Source organism: Emys orbicularis, chromosome 1 (genome assembly GCF_028017835.1).
Source record: "Emys orbicularis isolate rEmyOrb1 chromosome 1, rEmyOrb1.hap1, whole genome shotgun sequence".
NCBI classification, from domain to species: Eukaryota; Metazoa; Chordata; order Testudines; family Emydidae; genus Emys; species Emys orbicularis.
This window is the reverse complement of record NC_088683.1, coordinates 45169068-45192686: the sequence shown is the minus strand read 5'-3', so window position 1 is coordinate 45192686 and position 23619 is coordinate 45169068. Positions and strand designations below refer to the sequence as shown.

Genomic DNA, 23619 nt, shown 5'->3' with positions numbered 1-23619 from the left:
TTATAAACCATTTTTTTGGTTAAAAAAATCCCATCTAGCTAAGAGGAACAGCTAAATAAAAAATGAGACTCAAGCACAGCTTTCTGTGCTGAAGTCCTTAATAAGAACAGACTTTTCTTGGTGTGGAAAGAAAATATTAAGCACAAAATTTAAGGATTAGCTAGTCTTCTACAAATACCCCCCCCCCCCCCAAATCCTTTTAGTATTTGCCCTCCACATATAATTTTTCCAGAGTGCATCATTCTGTAGCATCACAGTAGCCATGATTTGCATGGTTTGCGATGGAACTTTTAGTTTTTGATACCATTCTTGGACACCTTAGTCAAAAACATGATGCCTTTAACCATCTGATATGTTAAGTACAATACTGAAGTTACTTACATCAAAACCTGTGTTTGGATCCCAACCAACGTGTCCAATGTGTCTAAAAAAGCAAAATTAAAGAAATCCATTTAATCCATGTCAGAGAAATGACAGTCTTGTGGTTAGAACACTGGACTAGGACTCCAGGAGCTCCGGGTTCGATACCAGGTTATGCCACAGTCTTTTTGTGAGACACTGGGTAAGTCAACAATTAACACCTCTCAGTGCTTCAGCTCTCCATTTGTATTATGCACTATAAAATACTTTTTCTCCCACCTGTTGTCTTGTTCATCCGGATCTAGAGTCACACTCATTTGGTGGAGAGGATCGAATTCCACTACTTTTGGTTATGGAGTGTGGCATAAATTTAGGACTCCATACCCCAGAATAATACATTGACATTAACTGGAGGCTTGCACAAAAATCAAGGATAGATTTTGGCTTTTATACAGTAACTACACTTCTGGCTACTATTATTTAAGTTATTTATTGTCACATTCAATACCACACAGTGGGAAAGTATGCTGGCCCTCCTTTGGGCCACCACCATTTTTGCTCTGTTTCTTTTCCTCACCTACTGCTCCTTTCTCCATTTCTCTCCTTTTCCTTCTCTTAGTGTTTCTGTTCTACGTTGTATTTCCTTCCCTAAGCAATTCCCAGTTCTCATCAGCCCAGGTGTCTCTCCCACACCCTTCCAGCCACTAAAATAGTTAGTGTTGACATTTATGTGCCAGCATTTTATTTGACATTCCCATGAGATTAATAGGAGACAAGAGTTCACACCTCTCCAAGCCATTGTTTCAGGCTGCCTGCAGAATCAGAAAGGCAGCACTACATTAGTTTATAAGCATTTCATATTTGGAACATCTTCTGACAAAAACAAGGGCTTAAAAACACCTTTTTAAAAATCAAGCTGAGATTCTGCACAAGCTGAGTAAGTCATGATAGACACAAAAATACATCAGGGGGATATCCAGCTGACAAACAGCATACTTCAGATTAAGTTAATCAAGACAGGGACTGCCTTCATATGTGCCTAGCGCACTGGGGTCCCAATCTTGGTTAGGGATTCTAGGTGCTACTCTAATACAAATATTCCCTTACAAGAATGATACAAATTCGATTAAGACCAAAAAGTAACAAAGACCATTTTTACGCAGCATAATTAGAAGTCTTTTAGATAAGAGAGGCAAAATGAACAAAAAGTCTAGTCTAAAAAACCCCTTATTAATCATGCTATTATTCTAAACATTCATATGAAGTGACATGAGCTATCTCTAGCTAAATCATTTTACAAGTATTTACATAAACCTACTGTCTCATATCAACATGAAATAATATTATATATACAGTTTATTCCTAATACTTATTGTATAAAGTCAGCTGAAATTATCAGAGAAATTAAACATTTAAGCTAGTTGCATATTTCACACTGCTCCTCAAAAGACTTACAGCTGGTGGACAGAAGATCATGACTGGCACTAAATTAAAAACATTTGTATGTTTATTTGTTTCTTATATATTCATGGTTATTCCCAGTGGTATTAAAAAACAGTTTTAAAAAAAATCTTTGGAAAAACAAACGTGGAGAAATATCACACAGATTACCTTTATGTATTGACCAAATTTATTTTGGAAAATGCCACATTACTCTTTCCAATAAAAAAAACCCAAAAATTAATTTTTATGAAAATGCTAAAATATTTCACATACAAGTTTTATGATTGTGTGTAAGGTAAGGCCTTGTCTACACAAGAAAGTTGCAATAGTGTAATGAAGAGGGTTTTTTTTTAAAACCAATTCAGTTAACTCATGGGTGCACAACTAACTAAATTGGTTTCAAATGACATCAAGTTAGCCAGGTTCAACTTTGATTTATACAAGATATATGTAACATGAATTATGCTTAGAGCTGGCAGAGAAGCCAAATTTTAGGTTTGTGAAATTTGAGTTTCAGAAAATATTTTTTGGCCTGATAAAAATGTGGCATTTGCAAAACAAAATATATTCCCTGAAATCCCTGGCAGGTTGAAGTAGAACCAGGAACCCTGAAAGCCTTTGCAGGTGTTGACTGAAATGGACATGATTCTTATCACTTCAGTGCTTCCCATCATCAAATAGTGATGAAACCGACCAGATTCTGGTTAGTGTAACAAGACATGACGTTTCATTTTTGAGGAATCAGCAAATTCTGATGAAAAAATGTTTCACTGGAATTTTCCCAACCAGCTCTAGTTATGATGCTCAATAGTTCAGTACTTTAACCACAGTACTTATTTATATCTATGCTGGACCAAATTATGCAACATCTACTGTGCTGTCTTGACAATATCAAGCATTAGAACTTCCCTATGTTTGTAACAAAAGCAGATATTAAACATTTATCCCACAATACTAGGTCACTTTTACTGGGAAGCTTATAATGTATGTATGTATATATACACATTATACACACACCAGAATAAGACCACGTCCCACCAAAGTAAAAAACAATGGAAAAAATGTATAAATGAATTTCTTCAGTAGGAATTTTGCCTTTGTGACAGATATGTGATTAGCCATTGGTGTGGCTGCACTAGTGCACACAGAGTGTTGGTTTAAGCAATGATAAACTCCACTAGTGCAATTGATCATTTATTATGATTTTGCTTATCTATCCTAGGGATATACATCGGTGGAGCTCCACCATTAGTGGGCCACAGATGTCTACACTGGGGATTTCAGCTAAGGCCTGATGGTCACTTGAGTTTTTCCTTCTTTTAGGTCACACAGTTCAGCTTTTCCCTATTGTCTGGTTTTCTGGCAGTAGTGCTTCTTTTATTGTTTGTATTCTGGTTGGGTCTAGGAGCCCCAGTCACAAACTAGGACCCCATTGTACTAGGCACTGTACAAACAGATAAAATGATTCCTGCCTCAAAGAACTTAAGCATCACATTTGGGAAAAGGATAAAATGTATCCTCTCTTTCCTCACCTTTATTGAACTCTCACTATAGTCCACATTCTTTCCAAACACTATTACATGAGATTACTATAACGGTAGTGCTACTAGTTCCACGGGAAAGTTTACCAGGCTATCCCAGCATGCTAGTGATGGAGGATGAGGGTTCAATAAAACAGGATTGCTGGACAAGGGCATAAGCCCACACTGAAGAAAACCTTGATTTTGTATTAAGAGAATTGAAGTGGATGCCTTCTGTAGCTAACTCAGGCTCTTTAAATTCCCATTGCTATAATATGACTATGAAGCCTAGTGGATAATCGTAGAAATCGTAGGGCTGGAAGAGACCTCGAGAGGTCACCTAGTCCACCTCACCTCCCCTGGGTTTTTGTTTGTCTAACCTCTTCTTAAAAATCTCTAATGACAGGGATCACACAACATCCCTTGGTAACCTATTCCAGTACTTAACTATCTTTATAGTCAGAATTTTTTCCCTAATATTTAACCTAAATATTCCTCCCTGCAGATTAAGCATCATCCTCTTCATAACAATCTTTTACATATTTGAAGACTATTACCAAGTCTTCCCCCATCCTCCAATCTTCTTTTCTCAAGACTAAAATCTGCACATTTTTGTTTTTTAAAATGTTTCCTCACAGGTTATGTTTTCTAAACTTATTTGTATTACTCTCCTCTGGACTCTCTCCAATTTGCCCACATCTCTCTTTAAGTGTGGTAGCCACAATTCAAGCTGAGACCTCACAAATGCTGAGTAGAACTGAGCAATTACCTCCCAGGTTTCCCATACAATGTTCTTGTTAAATACATACCAGAATGACATTTGCCTTTTGTGCAACAGAATCACCACTGTTGACTGATGTTCTATTTGTGATCCACTACAATGCTCAGATTCTTTTTTTTTGCAGTACTGCCTAGCCAGTTATTCCTGATTTTGTATTTGGGTATTTGATTTTTTTCTTCCTTAGTGTAGTGCTTTGCATTTGTATCTACTGAATTTCATCTTGTTTATTTCAGACCAATTCTCCAATTTGTCAAGGTCATTTTGAATTCCAATGCACTTGCAACCCCTCCCAGCTTGGTGTCATCTGAAAATTTCATAAGTACACTTTTGACTCCATTATCCAAAATTATCAAAAATATTGACTAGTACCAGACCAAGGACAGATCTTGGCAAGACTCTACTAGATATGTCCTCCCAGAGTGACAGTAAACCATTGATAACTACGGAGTCCTTTTTTTTTTTTTAAGCCAGTTGTACACTCACCTTATAGTAATTTCATCTATACCCCATTTCCCTAATTGCTTATAAGAATGTAATGTGGGACTGTGTCAAAAGCCTTACTAAAAATCAAAATATATCATCTCTACTGCTTCCCGCTATACATTAGGCCAGTAAACCTGTCAAAGAAGGAAATTAGGTTGGTTTGGTATGCTTTATTCTTGACAAATACTACTATTACCTTATTATCTTCTCGCTGATTAACAATTTATTCAGATGTCTTTCTGAGTATCAAAGTTAAGCTGACTGGTCTATAATTCCCCAGGTCCTCTCTGTTCCAACTTGTAAAGATAGCTACCATGTTTGCCCATCTCCAGTCCTTTGAGACTCTCACCAGTCCTCCATGAGTTCTCAAAGAAAATCACTAATGGTTCTGAGTTTGTTTGAGCTAGTTCCTTAAGTACCCTAGAATGAAATTCATCAGGCTCTGCAAACTAACACATCTAACTTATTTAAATATTCTTTAACCTGTTCTTTCCCTACTCTAGCTTGTGTTCCTTTCCTCCTTATTGTTAATATTGTGTTAAGCATCTGGGTCACAATGGACCTTTTTGGGAAGACTGAAACACAACAGGCATTAAACCCCTCAGTCTTCTTGGTGTTATCTGTCATTACTTCTCCTTCTCTGCTAACGAGTGGATAATGCACTTTAAAAAGCAGTGAAATTAAATCCTGTTAAATTCAGGAAACTGATAAGAATTAATCTAAAATAGTATGAATGTGAAATTTTAAAAAAATAATATGTGAAATAGGATCTAACATATTTCATGTGTAAAAAGAAATGAAATTAGAAAAGAACTGTTAAGCTATATAAAAAGATACGATACCTAACAAAATGTTAAGAGGAAGATTTGTTGATTAAGCAGTCAATTTGAAATTTAGGGCTAATTTGCTAACAACCATTTAAACAAGCCATATTTATGTGGCTGAACTGTTTTTCTAAGCAGGAAATGAACAGTAATACAAGTGTCCTTACTGGAAGTTGCTTGGAGTTCCAATATCTGCCTTTGTCAATTTCTTCTTTTTCACTTTTCCTTTTTTCTTGATCTCTTTGGTATATGAAATATTGTTGACTTGTGAATTATAAAATCTGTTAGTTGTAATTTCTGGATTTTTGATATCAACAGTTGCCATTGGTAGACTTGGACCTATGAAGAGAGGACACGGATTTCACTACTATACTTAACCAAAGTGGATTACACATTTAACCTACCAACTGGATCATTCTGTATTGCTGACATATAGATATTGCACCCATTTGCTCCCCAAACGTGGTACTCTGCTTGAGTTCTGAGTGTAAGTAGATTACGAATCAGTAGAGAGGCTCAAGATAAATTATTCATTATATAGGACTAAACTTTAGTCTGATTTGGGGTACTGCCATAACAATTTCACAAACAGGACATTTGTTTTGTGTCATTTTTGTATAGAAAAAATCAAACAAAACAAGAGTAAGAAAGCTCGTTCATTCCATGATTTTCATTGAAGCATAACAGTAAGATTTGCTTGCACATAGATCTGTTTCTGAAATAGGGAACACTAAACCCTATATAGTCAGTAGCAGTGTACTACCACTATCACCATATCATGGCAAACAACTGATCTCTAGAGACAAGAAACCTCAGACTACCAGAGTGTTAGCCCGTGATTGAAATTTTTGTGATGGACGCCTGTGATGTTCACTAGACCCTAGACAATCTATTTTTAAAAAGGACAGTAGATAGCCAGATAGCTACTCTGTTTCTGATTGAGAGCAGCCAAAAATTAAACAACTCTCCCAAAGCCAATTTCAACGTAGTTTACTCACATAAGTGGCCCTATTGACATGAGTAAGGTGAGTAGGGATTTGGTCCTCCGACTCATCCAGTCAATATTTCCACTATAATAAAGAGGATACTAAGGTAGAGGAGAGTCATGACATGGGGGGGGGAGGGATAGCTCAGTGGTTTGAGCATTGGCCTGCTAAACCCAGGGTTTGCAAGTTCAATCCTTGAGGTGGCCATTTAGGGAGCCAGGGCAAAAATCTGTCTGGGGATTAGTCCTGCTTTGAGCAGGGAGTTGGACTAGATGACCTCCTGAGGTTCCTTCCAACCCTCATATTCTATGAAAGTCTCAGATGGTGTAAGCTGTTATTTCTTTATTGAAGTCAATGGCGCTATGAGAATTTACCAGCTGAGGATATACCTGTACATCTATACAAACCAATGCTGTTAGTGAGTCATTCTTTTGTACTATGTCATTCAAGAGGAGGATATTAATGTAGTTGTTCAACTGATGATGCATCAGTGCAAGTTAAAGGGGCTTTATAAAGACAGATCTATTTCTCCATGGCCATAGGTTCTTAGGAAACAATAACTAGAGTTCTACAGAAGCACTCTCCTTAGTGAAGCAGTCACACCTCATGTGCCACAAATTATTTTTGAGTTGCCCAATTAAGCTCTTAGAGTTATTCAGAATTACTTACTCCTTGTAAGATACACTTGTAGCACAAGTGACCAAACAAATAGATGCAGAAAAAATAGATTCAGATGAAGCAGCAGCCTTAAAAAGCAGGGTTTGGTGAATAATCTGGTTACTGGAAGGAGACATATATGAGACAGTTTTATGCTTACTTCCATGGGTAGTCCCATTGATTTTGAAACATTTACTCTCTCAGTTCAGCAATCCACATGAAAATTTTTGGGAAAGGACATTAAAACTCATGCTTCAAGGCCCAAGCTAATCTACAACTATTAGATACCAGAACAAGACTTAATATGACAGATTATCCCACGTCTACCTCCTACAGTGTTTTTACACCTTCCTCTGAATTCTGTTGTTGGCCATTGTCGGAGACAGGACACTGGACTAGATGAGCCTCAAGGTCTGATTAAGTACGGCAATTCCTCGATTCCAGTACACGTGTTCACAGGATTGGGCTTTAATGTTGTAAGTAAATGGCAGCCACAAGGATCATTCTAGCTAGTCCCTGCTCAAGCTCAGGAAGGTACGGCACTGGTGGATCAAATGACTGTCAACTGAATATAACCTAATGTATCAGATATCCTTAAAAATCCTTTATAGTGTTAGAAATGCTTCAATTTTTAAATTTTGTTTGAACCATGGGCAATTTGAACACATCATATGATAAAGACTGAATAACGAAGGTACGGAAACAAAGGTAAATCTGCAGCTTGTTTTTCTAGAATACCTCTCACTGTAGGAAAAAAGTCATCTTCCAAATACACCTGTCTGCATTTCTAGATATTATTTCTCTCCACCTTCAATTAATTATAGGTGGAGCTGATAGCAAAGCCGAAAGTTAAGGCTGCTCAACACTTTGCATTATAAGACCCTATTTTCAGTTGCTTATAACTTTAAAAAACTTTAATCTTTTGGGCTGAAACCACATATGCTTCAGGCAGACCTGGGTTTGGAAAGTATTGGCTAAAACAGTTCAGCCATTTCAGAAAACAAAATTTGGGAAAAACATTGGTCTTACCCATGTTAAATTCCTACAACTTTTCATTGACACACTAACATCTCTATGCTTTGGAGCAGGAGTTTGAAGTTTGGCAGGGGGTTGTCATAGTACCAGGGATGTGCATTTTACAGTCCCCATGAAAGTCTGCCAAAGTTTATCCAAGCTATAAGCCACTGAAAAGTCGGTTTGCACATGTTCAGTATAGAGGTTTGTTAGAGGCTGGCAGCCAAAATCCATCCCTCACTGCTCCTAGTGCTGACCAGTCTGTGCATGCGCCATCTCCAGAGTGGCTGAGCATATTCCATCCTGAGGCTGCAGGGCTGAGCAGGACTTTTTCAACAACTGGACCTCACCGCAACTGAGGGCTGTTGTGGTACTGGCACCAGAAATGAGAGCAAGACTTTCTTCTGTTCAATGCCCCTCCTGCTGGCTCCCAGACTGCATAGAGAAAGAAGCAGCCTCACCGGAATGCAGATGGATGAGGGAAGAGGTTGGGGGAATAGAAAGAAGACTGGACAAGCTGGCAGGGAGGAGGTAGAAGGGACCAGGCCGGAGGAAGAAAAGAGACACAAACAGAACGGTGTGTAGTCACTACAGGATATTCCTCTCCAGAATTTAGAACTGAACCTAGGATCACTAGCCTCAATATTCCTTGGCTGTCTAGCAAATACAATCACACAAGGTGACTGATTAAAGTTGTACAAGAAACCTTAATTCTGGCATTTCTTAAGTTTTGGGTACTTGACTTTGCAACTTTAGCATATGTTCTTCTAAGAGTTGTTTTGGATGTAATATTAAATATAAATTGAACATCTGACTTTGATAATACTGAGTGCTCTATTTTTTCCAGCTTAACTAGAATTTATTTTCTGAAGGCAACTGACTACATTCAAATACAGATATTCCTGATACTAATGAATTCAGGAATTATTTATCTTACATTTTCCTTAATATAAGGTGGTTATTCAAATGTATTTTTGGTAGTATTAGCTAATAGGTCTCCTTTTTTAGTTGCCTGTTTTTTAGTGGACTTTCCTTAGCAGGGAAAGATTTTTCTCTGCACAGCCTTGAATATGTTAAGTATTGTTTGACTCCTGAAATTTGTCCTTTGAAAGAAAGCTTGTGTATTATTGTTTCAGAGACTTACTAAATATAAATGAAAAAAGATAAGATTCAAACTAATCGTATACTCAGTACTTGGATACTGGGGCAGTGAGGACATATTGCTATAGCTGACAGGATTTTGTAGATCACATTTAAAACCAGTACTTTAAAAGAAGCTCACTGACTCAGCCAAATCTTAAACCAAAATGAAATTACATTTATATTTACATGATGCATTAACAATTACATGCTTCCTTATATAGATGAATTTCAAAATGAAGTCACTACATAAATCTTATTTAACTATTGATTTTACTCTTAGTTTTCATGATTATGGGTATGCATTTGCATGATAGCAGTAGTTTTAATATATTACTCTTAAAAAGAATTATTCCAAAAATCAAATGGAACTTGTAACATTGTCTTGGGGGAGCAGGGGGAAATATATTGCATTTTCTTTTGAGATCAAAACATTTAATATCTCACCTTTTCTGACAGAAAGACTAAATCTTCAAATATTCAGTATGTTGAATATATGCTGCCCACACACTGTATGTAAAATGCTATAACTATAAATGGTTGTCCATTCAAAGAGTTAGATAATTTCATAATTAATCTTTATTAAGCTGTAATATTTGAAATGTTAGTCAGGTTCCCTGATATTAACAATACCCATTCCAAAATTCACTGAATAACTTTTAGCCAGATGAGAATGCTTACCACCAGGTTTAGACCTTAGTTGTCCATGAGGAATACAAGAACCTCTGAATGAACTATCATTTTCTTCTAGTACTGCCATATTTATATCCAACAAAAATTTCCCCATCATAACACATGCACCTTCCCCATCAGCTGTAGACAGCTCAACAAATGAAGATGAGAGAGGCAAATAGAGCTCATCATTTGGAAGTACTTGACAATATAGTGGCCCTAAGCATCCACTGATGTTAATATCTGTGATATCTTCAGAAGAGACTCCAGAAAAAGTAGTACAAAACATTTCAGTATTTTGTATTTTATAGAATTCTCTGTATTTTAAAGCTTTGCATGTCATCTGTCCCAGAGTGCAGACAACTCTAGAATAAATTTAATTGGTTGTAGTAATGTATTAGAGCTGAAATAAAAATTGTACCACGTGGTTCTTAGAATCTCTCAAAACCTAATTCTCTGACAAATCCCTTTCTTTTCTGATCCAGAATTTTACCATGATGTCAGTATAACCACGGCAACTCCTTCAATTTGCATAAAGAGACTTTGCTGTTATCAGTGAGAGTAAAACAAATCCCAGGAAATTACAGGCTAATGCATTTTACATAATCATTAATGCTACTTTGGTTTTAATCCCACAATTCTGTTTGAAATCTTAAATCCTTAATATCAAAAGGTCATCCAAAACAGAGGATTTTTTTTATTGGAAGTATAGCTCTACAACCAGCCTTCTCTACATGTGCAGAAAACTTCAGAGACTTTTAAACATTTTGGGTGAGATCCTGGCCCCAGTAAAATCAATGACCACTAACTTTAACAGGGCCAGGATTTCACACTACGTGTGTGTGTTTATATATATATATAAAAAAATGGTTATATTCCAGTTCACAAAATCTTTTATAAAAATAGTCATGCATTGAAATGATACAGAAAGTAAAATAATTGTTTCCCTAGAAAAAGGAAATGTATTTTTGCTTTTTACTATAACCTTCTAGGAGCAGGAGGAAGTTATATGAAAGAATAGTTACTTAACCTACAGTAACTGTGGTTCTTAGAGGTGAGTTGTCCATAGGTATTCCGTTCTGGTGCACCCCTTGCACATCTCAAGTTGAGAATATTTTGACCAGCAGTATCTGTTGTGGCCATCCCTGAACCTTGAGACCCTAGTACCTCTTCCTCCTGAGAACAAAGTGTGGAGCGGGGCCAACTAGCCTTCAGGCCCTTCACCAATACAGAATCCAGGTATTATCAGACTCTGTAGTAGCAGGAAGGAGGGCAGGTTGAGGAATATATATGAACAACATGTCAAAGACCCACACTTACTGTAGGGTAAATCACTGTTCTTTCTTCTTTCAGTGCTTTTCCATGTGTATTCCACTTTGGTGACTTACAACAGTGAAATGATGTAAATAAGGAGGGTGCTTGGCGTCTACTTGACTAGTGACTCTAGAATAGCTTTGCCAAAATGGACATCTGACCTAGATGCCTAAAAAAATGCATGTAATGATCCCCATGCAGTTGCCCTACAAATATCAGAAGTGGGTACATTTCTCAAAGAAGCTGCAGAGGATGCCTGAGCATCCTCAGAATAGGTGAAGATCTGTATATAAAGGAAGGTCTAATTTAGCTAGCTTATAACATGCCCCAATACAATTAGCGACCCACTTAAAGCGTCTAGGTGGATATTGCCTGACATCCTATGGATAAAGGTCATAAACTGCCTTGGGGAGACCCCAAATAATTTAGTTCCATTAAGGCAAAAGGAGAGGGCCGCAAATATATCCAAGGTGTGAAGTCTATCCTTCCCTTATTCCCATGTCAACCAAGGGAAGACTGAAGATAAATGGATCATCTAATTCAGACGGAAGACAGAACATCTTTGGTAAAAATTTAGGATAGGCCTAAGGAGAACTTTGTTTTTGATGGAAGACAGTGTATGACGGCCCATTCATGAGTGGCTGCACTTCCTTACTCTGTAGACTGATGTAATTGCCACTAGGAATACCATCTTCCCGGAGAGAGGAAAGTGCACTAAGATCCCAGGAAGGAAGGGGAGCTTAGAGGAAATGAGACTAGGCCCCTCAGGAATTTACCTACCTTTGGGAGTGAGAATACAGTGTGCCTTTTTGTAATTGGGTGATCAAACACCTATAGTGTACTGAGGACCACTGCGTCAGCCAGAGTTACCACGGTTGGTGGTGTCACATTATGTAGTGAAGTTCACAGATCTGTTTCAATCCTGCAAATTCACAAATCTCTAGGTGGTCCCGCAGGTGGCAACAGCTGGGGTCAGGACATACCCCCTTTTGTACACTGATAGACAGTTTGAGACTAGTGGCTAGGGTGTTTTTGTCCATTCTGGCAAGATGGCTGATGAAGGGTTAAAATCCATGTGCATTTTATATAACAACCTGGTATATGGATTGTGCCAGCTCTTTTCCAGACCCAAAGTCCAGAGTTTGGTCAAGAGACCAGAGGCCTACCAAATAGTGATCAGCTAAGAGAAAGCTGGGGTAAACAGATAATCTTGTTTTGCTAAAATAAGACTAGTCAGCAAATTGCCAGGTGTTGGAGCGGAGAACTAAATAATTGTGTCTGATTCGAGTTGCAAATTGAACAAAGAATCCCTGTTCCTATTGTGTTAGTTTCTCCTGTAGGGAAAATTTCTTCCCACACAGCCAACCTGAGTTTATGAAAGGTGGAACATGTCAGTATAAGATAGGGCCACCTCCCAACTCCCTTTCCCAGGGACCAATGCCTGCCTTAAAACACAAGGAAGACAATTTTTATTGCCATATACTTTCACTGTTTTTTTGCTTTAACCCCTAGGAATGTACCTGTTGGACAATCAAAGGAGTTGCTTCATTCCTATGGACCCCAAATCAGAATTCAACATGTATATATATTTATACTAATATTTTATCAAAGTATTAATTAAATGTTAACTTGCTAACTTGAGACCATGGGCGGAGACATTATGTAACCTTTTAACCATTGGCGACTGTGTTATCTTGTCTTGCTGCTAGACCTATCCCGGGGGGGGGGTGGGGGGTGGAACTGCCTACCCCGTCACTTTCCCCCCGCCCATGGAAAAGCCATATATTCTACTGTAATCAATTGATTGACAGTGTCTCTGAGCCTAATAAGCAAGGCGACACTCCGTCAGCGCTGTACGTAATAAACTCCTATGCTTGACCTCTACACGGTGTGGATTTATGTTCCTTCAGCTGAAGAGCATGCAAAACGACTTCTGAATAGAATGAGCGAGATCATGAAGTTTCACATGAAATCAAACCACTCTACGCTCAGGATTTTGCACTCACAGCGTGTATGGAATGCCTCTAACTGATCCAAGTCTGCCTGTAAGAGGGTCCACGTTTCTGCATAACAATACAGGCAGCACGCAAGTTTGATAGATCCTTGTCTCAGCTCAAACGTATTTGCATCCATAAATGAGACATGGACTTCACGCAAGAAGCAGCAAGCCCTATTCGTTGAAGAACATCTGGTTTGCTGCAACTGTTTGAATTCTACTTGCAGCCTTGGTAGATGAACTAGTTAGTGCTCTCCACAGTACTCAAGCGCCCCTACTCTTAGGGCTCTGGTGGCCCAACTCCAAGGTTCTGTACCTTGGTCTTCTGCCATAAAACGTTTAATCCCATAGTATGGACAGCATCTACCCTCCAAGGTCTCAGTCTCTTCTACAAGCAAGGCAGTGTCGTCAATGTAATCTTGGTTGGTGAGTGCTTCTTGACCAAACTGATTCTGATGTATGAATCAGCAAGTTCCAATATCCAGTCAGCAGCTCAACAGACTAGTGGCGGGGTGAGAATGCACCCATGCCACACACCTGATTTTGTGCAGAAAAGTGGTGAAAGCTGAGGACCAATGCATACTCTTGCACTGGTACTGGTGTGAAGGTTTTGCACTAGCTTTCCCAGAATATCTGGAATGCCAATTATCAGTATGATCCAAAGTGCTGACCTGTTGATGAAATCAAAAGCCATTTTAATGTTGACAGATGCCAGGAGAAGCAGGTGGTTAAATTCTTGATGCAGCTCAACCAGAAGCTGGAGGGTAAGAACAGCATCCATCATTGACCATCCAACAGTGAAACCTGATTGCTGTACACAAGCAATACCTATTAAGGAGCACCTGCATCCTACCAAGCAGAATGTGAACGAACGCCTTTCCAGGGACCATTAATGCTATTGGCCTGTAGGTACACCACAATGTGCGAGATGCTTGCCCTTGTTCAGGGACACTGTGATGCCATCTTTCCATTTTGCTGCTACTCTGATGTCCACACTTAACAATAGTTGATGCAGGCCAATGCTCACTGGTTCCAAGGCACCTTTGATCAGCTCGAGTGGAATACCATCAAGTCCCGCTACAGGTCTGTTCTGCAATTTTTGGATGCCCTTTTGTAATTCCAGGGACTAACACTGATCCTCTGTCACTTGAGCATCCGAAGCTGTGTGGTTTGCCAGGTCACATAGCTCTGGACAGTCATCAGCAGGTCTGTGGTTCAACATGCTTTCATAATGTATTTTCCATCTGTCCAGAACTTCGTCCACTGATGAGCAGGGACAGCAATCTGGTTTCATAATAATGTTAGAAGGCTTTTATGGCTGCCAGCCAGGGGGCTGATGGTTCTGTACGCAAGATGTAGATTGTTGTACTTAGGCCATCCTCTGCTTCATCAACCAGGGGTTTGATGTAGATCTCATGGTCATGTTTTACAATGGGCCAGAAAATGCCTTTTTGTTTCCATGCTTCTACTTTTGCACTAATATCACACCCGGAGTTCAGTAGTGGAGGAATTTTGCTCCTTCAACAGTAACTTGATTGCTTTATGGCAAATGGGCCTCTGTGACAATGATGATTTTGTAATGGGTGAGTTCTTTGACAAACTGTCCTGTACCCAATGCTGTTCAGTGTTAACGCATTCCATGTGGTGACATAGTCTAAACCAGATGCTAGACGCACGTTCTATCAGGAAGCTGCGGTCATTGGGGTATTTCATTGTTCTGGGAAACTGGAATTAGCGGTAGCATTAGTGATGGCTGAATCGACTGTCATCAGATCTGCCTACCAAAGTTTCCTGGGCCAAGTTGCTGCTTCCGGGATTTATTACCACGAGAGGTTTCTTAAGCTTTCTCAAGACCCTTCATGTTAGAGGAATTGGTGGGTAGGCATACATTACCCTCAAGACTCCTGGGATGAGGAAAGCAACGGATTGTGATCCAGGGCTCAGACCTTCCCTGGAACAGAAATTGACACTTTGCCTCTGAGGCAAACAAGTCCACGACTAGGAGACCTCACTGCTGGAAGTGTTCTGTAGGTAGGAATCCTCGACTGAACATTTGCGATCTCATGAGAACTATCTGCTTAGTGATCTGCTAGGGTGTCTAATTCTGGCACCCTAGCAGATGATGAGGTGATGTGATGGCCTAATGCACCAATTCCTGACGGAGAGGGAGGTCAATCAAGCCCTTGCTTGTTCATGTAGAACATTGCTGCAGTATTATCTGTCATAGCTTGGCCCTGGATCATAGGCAGGAAAGCTACACAGGCTAATCAGAAAGCTCTAGAACATTTATATGTAGCAAAGGGTTAAGTCTCCTTGAGTGTCCAAAGGTCTTTTTGATTTGGTCTTTGTGAGCTCTCCACAAAATGCAAGGACAGCTGTGAAATTAATGAGGGGCTTAAACCAACAAATTTTGCAGAAAACTTTTTTGGAATGAAATTAATATTGTCTGATTTTTCTGCTACCAGCTACTTTAAAGAATTCTGATAGCAAAACCTTTCAATAAGTGTTACAGTTTAAAATCTTTTCTTCTTTTAATAAGAAGAATGAGGGACAGTTCCGCTTCCCTGTTGATGTTTACATGTCTTCAGCAGGGAAGACTGGGCAGGCCTAAGACATCAAATATGCTCAGCCCATTCCTTCTCAAGCTCTTCCCCAGACTCGGGGGCCTCCTATGTGGCAGCCTCTTCAGCAGCAGCATTGGCATGAGACCAACCAGGTTCCAAACTCCTCCCCAGGACTTGCAGAGGAGTTCCACTGCTTCCCTCCTGCACGACAGCAGCCTCTGCTCCCTGAGATCCTTGGAAAATCATTTCCCATGAATCACTGCTTTCCAGCTTCAATCCCATTCAGCTCCCAGTGTGCTCGATATCGGGGGGGGGGGAGGGAGGATAATCCCCTCCCTCACCTCCACCTGTGCACATACTTGTGCCTCCTCCTACCATCTGACAGAAAGATCCACCCCTTATGCAACTGCTTGTTTCCTCAAATCCCCTGGAGAGGCTGAAGGCTACCCCACTTCTGTCTTCAAGTCTTTCTGGTGGAAATAGCATGCCTCCTTTCTCCCTGCAGCCTAATGCCTGAGTGCCTTCTCCGTATCTATGGAGGATTCCATCCCCACACACCACCCACTGCCTCCCTTCTCTCCCAGTCCATGGTAGTGGTAGAAGTGAAAAAGAAAGCATCTTTCCTGGCCTGACTGTTCAAGGTTTCTCCCCAGACCCCATGGAGCAGTCTGGGGTTGTTATGCATACCCCATTTAGTGCTAGATGCTCCCCAAACCCTTGAAAAATATTTGGGAGTGAAGGGGCAAGCCATCCAGCCCCCATTTCTCCTCACTGCCATCTAGGGTGACCAGGTGTCCCGATTTTTGGGTCTCTCTCTTATATAGGCTCCTATTACCCCCCAACCCCCGTCCCTATTTTTCACATTTGCTGTCTGGTCACCCTACTGCCATCACTGTGTGGAACTGAAGGGGGACTTCTGAATATACACAGGCTCCCATTACTCCTCAACCCTGTACAGGGGCCTGGGAAGCGAAAAAAGGGACTTTTTCTGGCTGCCCATTACTTCCTGACTCCATGTAGAGATTCTGGGATAAGGAAATACTCTTCTGGTCTTAAACTCAAACAGCAACTCTAGTGCCTTGAGAAAATTGTGCATGTGTGCTCTCCCACACTCAGAGCAGGGCCAAGAGTGATGTCTCATAAGTACTGAACATGAAGACAAGGGAGTGCAAACGACCAGCATGACAGAGAAATCAACAGTACACAAAGTGCTGTCAAGTGCATAAAATAACTGAACTGAGAAAGTAGATTTTTTGCTGGGTTTGCAGTTATGGTAATCTTAGATGCTACAAATAGGTTCAAAGAGTTTTCTGGAAGATCAGGCAGAGCACATGCCCTCAAGTTTCTAATAGCACTTTGAGCTGAGAAGACAGTAAACTTTACAAAGTGAACTAAAGCAGTTTTGTCTTCCTAAATTAACGGGTAGTTCCAATGCCTGTTCTGCTTTTACAAGCTGCACAAAACTGACAAGACTTGGATCAATTTCATTGTTGCAGTTCAGAACCTTGTGGATACTTGTGAAAGATGAAAACGTCAATTTTACGCAGTTAAAAAAAAAATCACTGCCTATTAAGACGTAAGCGCACCTGTTTTTAAGATAAAAGGCCCATCCTCTGATTTTATTTTTGTTTGCAACTTGATTGCTGCAATTTGGAATCAGTTTGTATATGAATCTATGGTTTGCCTTACTTGTAGACAATTCCAAACCTCAGTTCTGATCGCATTCAATAGCTGCCCCTCATCTTCACTGGTAGTGATCATGAACTACTGTACAGGTAAGTAATCATGTAAACATTAAAATTCTGATTTCCTGGAATTGATCCTTTCAGGACTGTTTAATACAACCATTAGGTTACCTTAAAGAGAGCCAAAAGTCAGTGATTATGTCTAAACATGAAGGAGTTAAGAAAAAATTGAAGTAACCCTATGCAAAAGCTTACCATTTGGTGGGTCCCGTCTTTTTTCTGTTAAAATGAAAACAAAAAAGTATTTATTCAAAAGGTAAAACTGAATTCTTCAACATTACACACATCTCCATAACCTGTAGTTTTACAAACTACACAGACTTCCTACATCTGAATTTTATTCTTCTAGTAATATACAAATTATCCATAATTGCCATTTTGTTTTATTTTAGCAGTTCTATCGTCCAAGAACAGAGGAAAAAATACCAGATTTATGTCATTTATAAACTGACTTAAAACTGAAACACAAAGTTTAGCACAACAGTTCAGTGAAATCATTTATAGATCAAAAGAGCCCCCGATCCTATAAGAGTTTACAATTGGGACTTCTCATGCTTACAGCTAAGCATATGCTTAGTCTTTGGAGAGTCAGGGCTTTAGATTATATGCCACAGAGAGCCTAATCATCAAGCAAAATTAGAAGTTACAAAACTATAAAACCCACATTAGGAAAGAATTAGCTGTTTGAACAGTTTACATTAAGTAAGACTGTGTGGAACTAGCTAACTTTCTTCCCAATTGAAAATTTGATTCAGGCCAATTTGAGGCCTTAACATTTTGTACGGTGAAGTGTTCACATAATGTTAGTTTTCAAATGAAAAATTAAAAAATGTGTTTGATGCAAAGATTGTTAAAGCAGAACTTCTAAAGAGAATGCACTCTACTCTGTAAAGTCCTCTCTGAACAGACATCATGCAACTTTAGTTATTTATGTGAAACTACTCACAATCTGAAGCACTTATATAGTGCTTTTATCAGTAGATCTCACAGAACTTTATAAAAGAGGCATCACCCCAATTTTACAGATGGGGAAACTGAGGCACAGAGGTGAAGCAACTTGCCCAAGGTCACCCAGCAGGCCAATAGCTCGGCTGGGGTTAGAATGTAGGTCTTCCAAAGTCACAGTCCAGTGTTCTATCCACTAAGAAACACTGTCCCCCACTGAAGCAAAAAAATATTACATTTTGAAATATTAGAATTTAATTGCAAGTATTTCATATAGGTCTAAAGCTGAACAAGCCAAATAGGGCCAACTTGGCCACCAACCTACACCTTTAACTGGCAACCAGAGGGGTCAGCTGTGATGTTGAACTCTACCATTTAAAATGGCTTTCCCTCCAACAATATTATTCTCTTCTTCACCCATATGCACTCTTCGGTTTGTAAATGCTTATGTGTGAGACATATTTGGGATCAGCTCATTTGTTTTTTTGGAATTAAAGTGGGAAGGTTTATTTTAGATTTACTTTATTGCACAAATGAATGTGTGTTTTTATTCATCTAGATTAGCTTCCTGATTATCCCTCCTAATGCAGCAGGCAGCTAAATTTTAAGTTTCTGGTTTAAAATTAGTCATCTAAATGAAAGCAGCCTTGATGTTAAAGGCACTGAGCACCCACACTACAAAGGAAGTCAACTGAAGTGGCATGTACTCAGCATTTTTGATTAAGTATGGATTTAAGATGACTAACTTCTTCAAAGCAGGGTGTCTAATTAAAACATTCAGAGCTACCTATTTTCCAGTAAGACAACTGAAACTGATCATAAAAGCTCTGGTGAGTAGCAACTGGATTGCGGGGGAAGTGGCAGCTTTCCTCCCGCAGTTAGATGTTCAAAGAAAAGCTCCCAGCTGTTACTCTAGAAATGGCCGGGCAGCTTTTAAGATGACTCTAGAGATCTAAATTGGGAGCCGATGTAAGACTTCTAGTTCTGTTCCTTCAGAAATTAAGGTGAGGGCAGGTAAGGATATCTTTTCAGGAGAAGTAAAGGGAGATGGGGCTGACAAGAAGCAAAGGGCACGGCTGCAGGTCTACAAGAAGGTTAAATTACCTTCCCAGCCAAAACCTATAGCATTTTAGAACAAAAATCTCTCCCTAACACTCCACAAACCAATACTGCTTGGGTGTGGAGGTGGAAGATACAGTAAAGACTCTTTGCTCCTATTTCCTTTTGTTTTATCCATTTAGCTACATGGCCTTAAGACTTTTGTTTTGTGGGAGTTCTCAACTATGCTTAATTAGGAGTCAGTCACAGCCATGCACCACCAAAAACCTCCAGTCACCCAATCAGAACATGTTCGGTAATTGGTGTTCTTTCCCTCCATCCTACCTCTCTTGTTTTATTCTCTCCTTCCTTCACCCAGATTCTCTTTCTATCCATCCGTTCCTCCTCCAACTCAATTTCTTTCTCCTCTTGTTTACTACCCAGTCAATCTATCCTCTTTTTTGTTTGTTTACCTGCACTCAGACCTACCAGACCATTTTGCTACACTCTCCCCTCCACACTGTTCTTTCCCTTTTAAGGAACATCAGGGGCCTCCCCCTCTTCTTCCTGTCTTCCAAATCTCTATTTTAGCCTTGCCAGATGATGAGTTCCTGCGCACCTCTGGGTGGCTGTTGCTCCTGGGCACCTCTGTTAAAGATCAGTGTCCTTATCACATCCCAGCACTTCTAGTAGGAAGAGGCTGGCAGAAAACGAGGAAGAGCAGGAAGCTGCAAGTAGGCATTCTATGTGCAAGCCTCAGCTCCAAGACCTAGTTCACAAGAGCATAGAATTGTTCTGCGCAGTCTCTTCCAATGATGAAAAGCCTCAAGGGACAACTGGAAACTTTCCTAGTAGTCCTGTGGGCTAGTCAGAGCCTGCCAGGAGTATTTTGGCAGTGTGACCACTTGCCAATATGTCAGGTGGCACCTGTTCCAGGTGAAGTTTATTCTGAGAGATATACTAGAGTGATAGGATTCTTGTAAAAAGCAGAAAAAGATTAACATTCCAATGTTTGGCATTATCAAAGTAATTCCTGGGAAGTCTAGAGTATCACCCGTTACCAAGACTGCCCAATTTTTATGACTATTCTATCCATGTGCATAGACAGCACTAAGAGCATTAGAATACATTATTTCTACATCTGATTAATCAAGGTGGAGACTCATCAGAAGCATTACGTAAGCATATCAATTTACTAATCAAGCTATATTTGTGTAGTCTTTAGATAAGTGAGAAATACAGTAGCTATTAATTCAAACACCCAGAATTAGATAAAATCCTGTCTGAGGTATATAAATTCAGAACTCCATCTGGTGGCTTGATCAGAGAACTTCACGAGTTTTGTACATGAAAGGAAAAAAAACCCCTAGAAATGAATTAAAAAGGAGAACAGCAATCAACTGAAAACGATATAATTAAGTAGCTGTTGATTATGTAGCCTTTTTAATTAAAACAGAGAAACTTTACAAAAAGGATGAATAAGTCACAGTGTTATTATGGTGCATAAAACATGAAATTCAAGCACACAAAGCAGTATAGGTTAATAATGGCGTGCTTATATTGTGTGCTAAAGTAAAAGTGTCTTTACATGAAAGAAATACTATATTAAAAACTAGCATTATTTTTATGAAATCATCTTTTTCCTGTATTTTTGAAGAAAGTTTACCATGGCCAACATCATGCAGAAGTCTGCTCTGCAGCCATATATGAATAAGGGTTTTAGAGTTTTAAAATGTTGCTTTGCTTGTAGTAGTATCTTTATGAAAGTGAAACTTTGGGCTTGTGAAAGTTGCAAGGCTTATCGCTTTGGAGAACATATTTACCCAATGAATAGTTAAAGCAAGGCACCATTCCTACAAGTTTCCACCACTGTACCCCACTAACATGTTCTAACTCTGGACATTCACAAAGGTACTTAAGTATTGTGATGTCAAGTGTCACAATGCCTAACTTTTAAGTGCCTAGATAATCACAGGAACAACACTGCAGTTCAAAGCCTGAATTAGGCACATAGGCTTCCTATAAAATGAATGAATTGAGACAGGCACCATAGACAGTGATTCACAAAAGCCAGCATGGTCAGTGAGGAGCCACCTAAGCTAGCAATGGGAGATGCCAATGAAATCGGTGTGTTCTAAGTCTCGATCCTCTCTTGGCGATAAGTGCCTATTCTCTACCAGTGATTCACAGCTGGGAACCTCTCTCCTGGAGTCAGGAGGGAAAGGCACCCAAGGTGTTTGTTGTGAGAAGGAGCTAGGTGCCTGCCTCACTTCACACAAAACAGGAGGTGATGGTGGTGCCCACCTTATCACTGTTAGCTCACTATTTATTTTATTTATAATTAATAATAAAATAGTCAAAGAGTCATTAGGCACATGCACGTGCAAAAGCTAAGGAATGACCCTGGAGCGTGGTGGGAGACGCAGGGTCCAGACCCCTTGCTCCAGTGACTATTTATCTGAAGTGGAACAACTTGAACAGGAGAGACTGAAGCAGTCCCACATCAGAATATCCCATTGCTCTAATCATTGAGCTCTAATTCTGAGAAATGGGGGATCCCTGTTCAAATCCTCACTCCCCCTCAGACAGAGGAGGATTGAACCTGGGTATTGTCTCCCATATCCCAGGTGAGTGTTCTAGCCACAAAAGCTAAAAGTTATAAGGGGCACCCCCCCTACCATCTCCTCCATCAGATTCTGAATGGGATCCAATCTGGTAGGTGACTTCTGAGCACAGCTACCGGAGCAGGCCTGCATGAAAGATTGGCGTCCAACCACCTATCTTCCTCCAGTTTGTGAATCTCTCTGGGGCTGAGATGGGAGAAGGTATCCAGACACCTACAGCGAGGCAGTAGTGCATATACCCAGAGGCAGAAACTTAAATGTTTAGGGAACTTTTACTTTGAAAATTCAGGTGCCAAGTTTAGATGCCTACAGAGTTTGGTAGGAGTTTTGTGAATTGAAGCACAGCCTAAAACTGAGATTTAGGTGCTTAAACCCAGATTTAGGAACCTACACAATTTAGGGAATCCCACCCAAAGAAATGTAGGCTCCAATCCTGCAATGAGCTCTGCCTGCATGGGGCCCCAATGAAGAACAGAATTCAATAGGGAATGCATTTCAGGATCAGGCCCATAGCCTCTAAATGTATTCAGGTTTTGGCCTCTGATTTGATTACCAATTGTTAGGGCAGCAGATTTGTCATTTTTTTTTTAAAAATAAAAAATAATGGCGCAGTCATAGTAAATTTAGTAAAAGTCACTTGACTGCCACCTGATTTTTGATAAATAGCCTCTTTGCGTCATCAAGGGGACATCAATCATTTGCAGCAGCACCATCTACCTCTGGAGCCACAACCCTAAACTTGGCTCCAGTGTCCCTTGGGGCTGGACCTAGCACTCTGCTCTGGGTGTTGCAACCAGGTGCACGGGGGGTTGCAGAACCCTCCAGGTTTCACTCACCCAACCCTCCGTCACAATGGGAGGGATGGCTGAGCCATACCTGAGCATTGCTGTGACCTGGTGCTCTAAGACAACACCTGGAGCAGGGACATAGGAGCTGCAGAAGCCGCCACTGCGGGGTGAGACACAGAAAAAACTCAAACAAGAAAAAAAAGTATCAAATTTTCTGTGATTATTTCATGCCATAACACACAGGTAGCCTTACCAATTGTGAATAAGACATTTCTCCACTAATAACTGGATTGATGCCAACAATCAATTTCACATGGACTACTGGACATACCCGATAGTAAGAGATTTCAGTTACTAATCATTTGGGCCAAATTTAAACAGTAGAGGTAGTTAAGAGAAGCCCAGAACTGAATGGCTGGTTAGTTTAATTTGCCCACAATTTACATAAAGATTTCCAGTTCACAAGTAAACTTTCTTTACCCCTTCCTGTCTGTTCTTTCAAATACCACATATTAGCAGAGCCTCAAATTGCAAAGAGACTTTAAGATGAACTAATTTTTGTATTCCCTTCATGAAATTTGTACTGTATATTTTTCTATATCACACACATGAAATAAGCTTACACAGGGCAACAAACTTCTGAATATGGCACTAAGTTCTTAAATAGCTTTCAGATATAGAAGTATCAACTAATCCCCCCTACACTCCTAGCCTAACCTCAATTT

General features: G+C 39.8%; 1 protein-coding gene across 1 annotated transcript in view; it reads right to left on the bottom strand.

Annotated features, from left to right (window-relative positions):
• Window positions 1-23619, bottom strand: part of WASL (WASP like actin nucleation promoting factor) — a 79192-nt gene that overhangs the window by 11782 nt on the left and 43791 nt on the right. The window contains exons 5-7 of the mRNA XM_065416349.1: window positions 17695-17718; window positions 5579-5750; window positions 382-424 (exon numbers count right to left, since the gene is read on the bottom strand). Of these exons, the coding sequence (XP_065272421.1) occupies window positions 382-424; window positions 5579-5750; window positions 17695-17718 (239 nt within the window). The remainder of the gene's footprint in view (window positions 1-381; window positions 425-5578; window positions 5751-17694; window positions 17719-23619) is intronic.